A 10,059-nucleotide genomic window follows, 5' to 3' on the forward strand; every position below is an offset into this window, starting at 1 on the left:
CGGACGCCGCATGGCGAGTAGCCCGCGCCAAAGAGGGCACACAACGACAGTCGGCCTAACAATCAGCCTGGGTCAAACCACCCGGTGCAGGAGCAGACAGACACCACGCTGACTTCGGGCGGAAGGCTAGGTGCAGGACCAGCGAGAACCCCACAGTCCTGACCACCCAAGAGAGCCCACATAAGGAGCTACACCCAGCGATGAAGCCCTGCAAGCTGAGCCTCTCCCAGCAACTAGCAGAGACCGACACACCCGGACCGACAGCCCGCAACCACGAAGTCCAACACGACAACCAACACGGCTGCAAGGTCCTGGCTTCCACCAGAGGCAAACACAGGACTAAAAAAAACCGCAAGTACACCACCTGGGGACTGTCACCAAGCCACTTGCCTGGACTATGTCTAACACGGCAGCACCCTGGCTCCCGTCATTCTGCAACCCACATGCTCCACAGGCAGACACCACAGCGACAAACCACTGGCCTCTGTCTGGCAGCTGGGGGGGGGTTACCCTGGGGTGGTAAAAAGCATGTCAAAAGCTACTCATATCCCAGTGATGGACTATTGTATTGTATTCTACCTGTATTTATCTGTTTTCGGGGGTTAGCCTGCTAAGCAACTTTTCTAAAGCGACCCAAAAGCATTCTCTCGTATGCCCCCCTGCTGGCAGTACCTAATACCTAATACTAGCAAAGCATACAACACAACCACTATGTATACACCTTGATTATGCCTTGTTTTAATGAAGATGCCAGCGTAGCTAAGTGGAATTACTTGTCCTCTTGTAATCTGTGCTCTCACTTTATATTTTTTCAACAGTTATTTGACAAGCACTGATTTTATTTAGCATGCATGTTCTCCATCTCAAACGCAGACTAAACGAGTAAATTTAATTGTAAGGTGTAAATGCATAATTATCTTAGCATGTCATATTGCAAGAATGAGCAAGTTATTCCTAAGCCATGTTTATAACCAACCTGATGTCAAACCATATGAATATATATATATAAAAAAAGTGCATTGTTTCTCTATTCCCCACTGTAACTAATGTCTTGCAACCTGCATATGGATTGCCGTTGGGGTACCATATGTATATGTATGCCTGTGATCTATATCTGCACTGCAAAAATAAAGAATTAAAAAAAAAAAAAAAAAAAAATAGTTTGCTGGACCCTGCAAGAGCCTCCTGTATGGGATTAAAGTTCAATTTAGAGATTGAGATACAATTATTTAGGGTAAATTACATCTGTTTGAAAGTGAAACCAGTTTTTTTTTTTTTCATGCAGGCTGTGTCAATCATAGCCAGGGGAGGTGTGGCTAGGGCTGCATAAACAGAAACAAAGTGATTTAACTCCTAAATGACAGTGAATTGAGCAGTGAAATTGCAGGGGAATGATCTATACACTAAAACAGCTTTATTTAGCTAAAGTAATTTAGGTGACTATAGTGTTCCTTTAATGTTTTGCAAAAAAGGAGTAAAGTGCATGCGTGGGTGTCCATTTAATCAACATGTACTATTAATAAGATGTAGTACAACATGGTAGAAGATGGACCACAATGTTATCATTGAAAGTTTATACCTTGGTGTGCTAGAACGCACCGAGAGGGTTAAATAATGAATGTATGCCTCTCCTGCTACAAACAAGAGAACTTACCGAAAACCTATCCTGCGGGTGTAATGTAGACAACTTTTGGTGACATGAGTCTGAAAATGCACAGACCGGCAGATAGCTCCGCACTCAGGACATGTGTATGGCGATTTGTGATGATGTATCCGCTGATGGCATGAGTAGCTGCATGGGTTTGGTAGCAGCATCATACAAATACTGCATGTCTTCTAGAAAAAGGAAAATCAGAAAAAACAAACAAACACAATATTAAGGGTAGTACCACAGCAGCACTATTGAAAATACAATGCATTACATAATGTATCTAGAAAGTTGTTTTAACAACAACACTTTTATCACTCAATATAGAATTTTAATATCTTCCTAAAAATATCTGAATGCTAGTAGGAAAAGGACACTGTATTTGCATATGTTGATTGCTGCCTGCAATAGATGTAAATGTACCACCATCTACTACCAAAATTCATGCTGTTCATGTAATTTGGGTCAAGTGGCTGCGCATGCATCTGTTCACATATATCTACACTAGCTACCTTTGAAATGTTACCTGTGCTGAGGAACTCCGTTACTCAGCACAAGAAATGTACCTGCAGGTACACTTTTTAAAATAAATAGATATTTTCTCTAGATCAATGCATACAATTAGTAGCACTACGAGAAAGAAATATGATAAGTCTCTTTAACACATTATAGCTCTTAAAGTGGAACTGTAACTTCTATGGACATTACACTACTGAATAAAGGAAGAGAGTACTTCTCATAGAGTCAATGCTTCTCTATATAAAAGCATTGTTGTCGGATCACGGTGAGTGTTCCAATGTATCTCTATGAGAATTGATTAATGATACCTCGTGAGAAAGCAAATTGAATAATAAAAACCACCAGTCTCCAAGATGCCGCTTAGCCTCTTTTGCAGAGATCATTAAAAGGCTAGTGTGCATGCATGGCAATATGCCAGTCTGCGCCAATCCTTGAGACCATCCTATTAAATAGCCCAGTTTAACTTGGCTATTCGGGTGGAAGAACCTCCAGTGGCGGTCATTGAGACAGTCACAAGAGGCATGTAATCCCTGCAATGTGAACATTGCCGTTCCTGCAGAATGGCACTGTTTGTGGGGCCCGTGGATAGACAGCGGAGTGGGTGATTAGGAGATGGGGGGGATGGGCTCATTCCCCCAATACCCCCGTCTCTTTAACAAGCTACGGAGATAGACAAAAACACTCATTCTAATCTCCTATGGTGGGACTTTAAGGATCCCACCGGGGGTTTACAGGATACAGCCTGCCCCATGGGCGCTATGATACTCGTTAACATTTGCATCTACACAGCGTCTAGACCACCTAGACTAGCTTGTATCATTATTGGAGACTCCCTGCCATATCCAACCTTATCCTCCCCTTCCCTTTTCTTCTCTCCCTGTACTTACAAGTTTAACGTCCACCTTTCCTATATATTAATATTTTTTCCTCTAAGTCTGACTGACATCTCAACCTCGACCAATCCGCTAGCAAACGCCTTGCACTAGTTGTGGTGAGACACAGGGCGCCTGCTGGTTAAACACGATTAAACAGGCAATGCAACGCTGGCGATTCTGTATGCTAGGTTGAAGCCCACTGATATTGCTAATCTGTGTATGCATCGTATAGGTCGATGAATCTGGGCACCTTGTATGGATAACAAATATACTATAGTCAATCAGGATTCTTTGTATTATCTAATTTAAAAACTGGGTAGGACATCATTGATATATGGACTCTCACAGTCAACAAGCAACCGTCCGCTAAATTGCTTACGGCTGGTTCTGTGAATCTACACATTTACTTGCCTCATAATAATGTTGATATGTGTTGTGTTCATGTTTGCATTCATACTATCTTGTGTATTTTAATGTGGTGTCTTGAAATAAATAAAGAATTTAAAAAAGAAAAGAAAAGAATGGCACTGTTTCAGAATTATACAGGCAGTAGCGTGGCACCCAGGCTACTTCATTGAGATAACATGGTTTGGGTGCTTGTACCGTCCCTTTAAAAATCTTAGAAAGGGACAGTTTCCCTTTAATTTATTTTTGTCTGTGTAAAACAGCCATTTGTTGCACCAAGACAAACTAAAAGTCCATACAAAGCAAACCATTCTTCCACATATATGACAGCATAACTAAGGGGTGCCCAACTAATGACCTCCAATTGATGGCTGGCAATGGATTATGGGAAGTGTAGTTAAAGCAAAGCGAGTGATTTAAGGTAGTTCATTGCTGGTGCCGGCTTTACCACATTATAAATATTATTCTGCATGTATAAAGTAAACAAACACTGTATAATTAAACTGACAATTCTGAACTATGGTTTATAAAATGAGTCTGTAACATGCATAGATGACATAATGACAAACTGTATCCAAATCTCATTTTAGTCAGAAAAGCAATGTGTAAAATTAAGAGCCTTTCCCAAAGAATAATACTTGGGACCATCTCAAATATTCATGATAGTTTGGCTTTTGATTCAAATATTTACATAATCCTTACTTAATAAGATAGCATTTGTTTAGAACTTAGCAATTTTTCGTAATAATGATTATCTGATGGAAGCTGCTTATTATCAATCCACAATAGAGTCATCATTGGTTTGTTTCACAGCAAAGCGATGGAATTCAGGACCAGATTTATGAATCATGTTCCTAAATGTCACAGTTGGATTATTTGTTTATAGGTTACGGGGTTTATACTCATCTGCAGAATGAAAGAAATTCAGCAAAAATAGTGCAAACACCATATTGAAAAAAACTGTTATGCATTAAACATAGAAACATAGAATGTGATGGCAGATAAGAACCATTCAGCCCATCTAGTCTGCCCAATTTTTAAAAAAAATACTTTCATTAGTCCCTGGCCTTATCTTATAGTTAGGATAGCCTTATGCCTAGCCCAACCATGCTTAAACTCCCTCACTGTGTTAACCTCAACCACTTCAGCTGGAAGCCTATTCCATGCATCCACTACCCTCTCAGTAAAGTAATACACCTTTGGCCTTCTAATTTAAGACTGTGTCCTCTTGTTGTGGTAGTTTTTCTTATTTTAAATATAGTCTCCTCCTTTACTGTGTTTAAATGTTTCTATCATATCCCCCCTGTCTCGTCTTTCCTCCAAGCTATACATGTTAAGTTTATTTAACCTTACCTTTCGTTGTAAGGTTTATCCTGCAAGCCATGAACCAGTTTGGTAGCCCTTCTCTGAACTCTCTCTAAAGTATCAATATCCTTCTGGAGATATGGTCTCCAGTACTGCGTACAATACTCCAAGTGAGGTCTCACCAGTGTTCTGTACAATGGCATGAGCACTTCCCTCCTTCTACTGCTAATACCTCTCACTATACAACCAAGCATTCTGCTACCATTTCCTATTACATTGTCTGCCTACCTTTAAGTCATCAGAAATAATCACCCCTTAATCCCTTTCCTCAGATGTTGAGGATAGGAATCTATCAAATATTCTGTACGTTGCCATTGGGTTTTAACATCCAAGATGCTTTATTTTGCACTTATCCACATTAAATGTCAGTTGTCACAACTCTGATCATTTTTCTAGTTTACCTAAATCATTTGCCATTTGGTTTATCCCTCCTGGAACATCAACCCTGTTACATATCTTAGTATCATCAGCAAAAAGACATACCTTACCATCAAGACCTTCTGCAATATCACTAATAAAAATATTAAAGAGAATGGGTCCAAGTACAGATCCCTGAGGTACCCCACTGGTGACAAGACCATGATTTGAATATACTCCATTGACTACAACCCTCTGTTGCCTGTCATTCAGCCACTGCCTTACCCATTCAACAATACTGGAATCCAAACTTAAAGATTGCAGTTTATTGATAAGTCTTCTATGTGCAACAGTGCCAAAAGCCTTACTAAAATCTAGGTAAGCAATGTCTACTGCACCACCTTAATCTATTATTTTAGTTACCCAATCAAAAAAATCAATAAGATTAGTTTGGCATGATCTCCCTGAAGTAAACCCATGTTGTCTCTGATCTTGAAATCCATGTGTTTTTAGATGTTCAACAATCCGATCCTTTAACATGGTTTCCATTACTTTCCCCACTACTGAAGTAAGGCTTACTGGCCTATAGTTGCCCGACTCCTCCCTACTACCTTTCTTGTGAATGGGCACAACATTCGCTAACTTCCAATCTTCTGGGACTACTCCCTGGTTAAACAAATCTGTTAATGGTTTTGATAGTACACCACTAAGCTCTTTTAATAACTTTGGGTGTATTCCATCAGGTCCCATTGACTTATTTGTCTTTACTTTTGACAGTTGAACTAGAACCTCTTCCTCTGTAAACTCACATGTAACAAATGACTCATTTGTCCTTTTTCCTAACTGAGGCCACGTTCCTTAATTTTCATCTGTAAATACTGAACAAAAATATTAATTGAGGCAGTCAGCTAGACCTCTATCCTCTTCTACATACCTTCCTTCTTTTGTTTTTAATCTGACTAATCCTTGTTTTACTTTCCTTTTCTCATTTATGTATCTAAAAAATGTTTTGTCCCCCCTTTTTTTACTGACTGTGCTATTTTCTCTTCTGTGTGTGATTTGGAAGCTCTTCTAACTTGCTTAGCCTCTTTCTGCCTAATCTTATAGATCATTCTGTCGTCCTCACTCTGTTTTTTTTTTTATAATCACTAAATGCTAACTTTTTTTTTTTTTTTTTACTAGTTTGGCCACATCTGCAGAGTACCACAGTGGTTTCTTGATTTTTTTTTTTGCTTTTACTGACAAGCCTAATGCAATTTTCTGTTGCTTTCAGCAGTTCAACTTTTAAATAATCCCATTTCTCTTGGACTCCATTTAAATTGCTCAAGTCTGATAATGACTCCTTTACACATATTCTAATTTTAGAAAAGTCTGCTTTTCTAACCCCTTAAGGACACATGACGTGTGTGACACGTCATTATTCCATTTTATTCCAGAAGCTTGGTCCTTAAGGGGTTAAAGTCTAAAACTTTTGTTTTTGTGTGGTGTGACTCAGTCACTGTTCTTATATTAAACCACACTGACTGATGATCACTGGATCCTAAACTTTCACCTACAGTGATATCTGATACCAAATCTCCATTTGTTAACACTAAATCTAGTAAAGCAAAATTACAAATGCAGCAACATAGGAGAAACAAACCGTTTCATAGTTTATTTGGCATCCAAATTGCAGGCACAACAAGATTTGTTCATATGTCAAGGGGAACCGTCCTAAAAATATTAATAGAACAGGAAGAACATAGACGAAGAGGAACACTGGTTGCGTATCAATGCTAGCCAGCATGGGTATAAAGAAGAAAAGTGAAAGTAAAGCCTCAATAGTTGGGTTTTGACTTTCACATAGATGGGATTGACGTAAGCTCTGCAATTCTGAAAAACATTAGTATCCAAGGATAGAGATCTACAACCCACTAATTTCTTTTATTTATTAGGCATTAAGTGCCAGTACCTGCAGTTCTAAACAAAGACAAATCGCAGAATGTGAGCTATATGTCTATTCAAGCATAATTCACCTATTTCAGATTAAAGTAACAAACTTAGGTTGTAACACACTAAATTAAGTTGTTATGGTGCCAGGAGACCCCCAGGTGATCTCTGACCTCAACGGGTTAAATCGGTTTTGAATGGTTTAACCGCAGAGTGTTTAACCCCAGAGTCCAACGGGTAAAAAGGAATGATGCCAGGTAGCAATAATAAATATATGTGTATAAAAAGATAAATGGTACAATAAAAAGTTACCAAATATACTTTAATATTAAAATTTACACAATATAAAAACCATAAACGCGTTTCGCCAATCGGCGTTCTCAATATGGGTAAAGAACATATTGATAATCCATATTGATAACGCCGATTGGCGAAACGCGTTTATGGTTTTTATATTGTGTAAATTTTAATATTAAAGTATATTTGGTAACTTTTTATTGTATCATTTATCTTTTTATACACATATATTTATTATTGCTACCTGGCATCATTCCCTTTTACCCGTTGGACTCCAAGGTATTCCAGGTGGGGACTATACCACCAACGCGAATTATCAGGAGCAGTTGATCTGCTCCTGTCTTGTGAGTATCCACTTTTATCATATATTTTATTTGAAGTTCTATGCAGAGAACACTATTGGTTGTCCTTTTCTATTTGAGTGCCTCTCGTATTACGGAAGGAGGAAGGACGTGAAGGAAAGTCACCCCATATCCTACAAGCGGGGATCTAAACCGCTGTACGCCCTCTATACCTGAGCTGGTTCTAGCTCTTTTAAATGTGAGTTTGCAATCAAGTTTTACATTTTAAATTCCTCAATTTCCAAACATACTACACTATTGTGGCTCTGTATTTGTTCTTATCCCTTGTATATGAGACGTCCTATAAGGAAGATAGCAAGAAAGACTGCCGTTCCATATCAAGCATCATTGTACAATACGATTCCAAAGGACATTGTCAGATAAGACTTTTTATTTTTATTCATTGATTGTATCCGGACTTTTTGTACTATTTAAAGTTTTATCTAAGCGCAGCCCTTCCTTGTATTTTTTACTACCTTTTATTTTTTACACTGATGATACATGCCTATTGGGTGTCCCTAAGTGCATCGGACATCCATTGGGCCCCCTCAGCATATGAGCCTCAATGCAGTTGCCGCTAAGCTTGGCCCACACAGGTTTTGTTCCCTTGCATTCCTCCTAAATTCCTATACTTGATTCCCTCTGCACAACATTATAGAGCAAGAGCATGCGAAGAGTATTGTGGATATGGAATTTCAGCTCTATTAGTCCCCATGTTAGTGCAGCCCTGGCTGACATTTAAAATAAATACATTCCTATAGAGATAAATTAAAAAAAAAAATTAAACATCCAAACAGGGCCTGAGAGCCCAAAAGATGAATAGCTGCAAAATCTCAATATTATCCACTCATCTCATCCATTTATTATGGTTCCATTTGTGAATGAGAAGCAGCCAATTGGTCAGTGTGTACATATGCACACCGCTTTGCACTCTTCCACGGAAATATTATCTGTCAGAATGCAAAACAATCCCATTGTTTTTAAATTGGTTCAGCAGCAAGATAACTGCATTAAATATTTCACTTTGCAGGTTTTGATTTTAATGTAAAACCTATTTTGTTCCTCTACCTCCCATTGTTTTTTTTTCATTTTTCTGAAATGAACTAGTTTTTAAGTTATACATAATAAAAAGTAGTGACTACTTTTACTTATGGGGTGTATGATCTTTAATAATGGGTGGAGTTAATTTCCCCACAATCCATCCGTCAGAACAATCCCACAGAAGGGCAAACTGCAGACATCGTGAACAGAGGAGAACAAAATGGAGGTGCCCAGAAATGTGGGATGAGCCAGGAATCGGCACTCAGCAGACCCCAGGTAAGAATACAAAACTTTCTAAAACAGTTTGACTACTTACTATGGTGACACACAGAGGGCAAATAAACTTAGGACACAAGGAGCAAATACATTTAGAGCTGAAGGGTTTGTGGTGGAATCTCGGTAAAAATAAATTTAGTAGGCCGAGATTGCCACGTGGTATGTGAACGTGCATATACTGATGTATCGGTCGGTTGGTTGCACGTGGCAAAGATACAATCAGTAGTGTACGGAGCATGTGCAAGAATACAGGATATAGTATTCCCCTCCTCCATTGTGCTGAACTAGCCATGTGGTCAAACAGGAAGTTAGTCTTTGTTCGGTTGATTGGGTAAGAGTATGTGTGGGTGGAGCTGATTATGGGTGGAGTTATATACCTATATAAGGGACCTACACTATTGTTCGGGGCTCAGATCTTGTTGTATTTTGGTGACATTAGTCCCTCTGAGTCCCGGTCGGTGAATCGAATAAAGAATCTCTTCCTTCCTGAAGAAACCTGTGTCCATCTCGCTGTGCTCGGCTTCCGTCAGTTTCTCCGGTATCAGGTTGGGGAACAGCACAGGACCGAAAGGCAGACCGGTAGTGATATACTAAAAATATGTCTTAATACATTTCTGTAGAAAAGGGTGCGTGGCTATGGGGGAGGTTTATGGTACAGAATGGTATAAAACATGTACTTTTTTTGCAAAAACGATATAGATTTAAAGCATGGTTCGTCAACCTGGTCCCTACCGCCCACTAGTGGGCGTTTCAGGATTCCAGGTGGGCGGTAGGGATTTCCAGGTTGATCGGGCGGGCGGGTGCGAGCCGGCGGTACCCGTGCGACTGGGTACCGCTGTGACCATTTGCGGCTCCGGCCCGCGCGGTAAACCGCCGGGGCCGCCTTCCAAAGTGTCCATCGGGTGGCCCATGCTGTCAGGGCCACCCGATGGATGCGGATTGTAAGGGGGCCCGGTCTGCGCTGGGCGCTTTAACAGCGTGACCGGGCCCCCTGTGATGACATCAC

General features: G+C 39.9%; 1 protein-coding gene across 1 annotated transcript in view; it reads right to left on the minus strand.

Annotated features, from left to right (window-relative positions):
- ZNF532 (zinc finger protein 532) overlaps nucleotides 1-10,059 on the minus strand; it is a 36,639-nt gene that overhangs the window by 22,334 nt on the left and 4,246 nt on the right. The window contains exon 2 of the mRNA XM_063453955.1: nucleotides 1,655-1,836. Within this exon, the coding sequence (XP_063310025.1) occupies nucleotides 1,655-1,836 (182 nt within the window). The remainder of the gene's footprint in view (nucleotides 1-1,654; nucleotides 1,837-10,059) is intronic.

Source organism: Pelobates fuscus, chromosome 5, assembly GCF_036172605.1.
Source record: "Pelobates fuscus isolate aPelFus1 chromosome 5, aPelFus1.pri, whole genome shotgun sequence".
Classification (NCBI taxonomy): domain Eukaryota; kingdom Metazoa; phylum Chordata; class Amphibia; order Anura; family Pelobatidae; genus Pelobates; species Pelobates fuscus.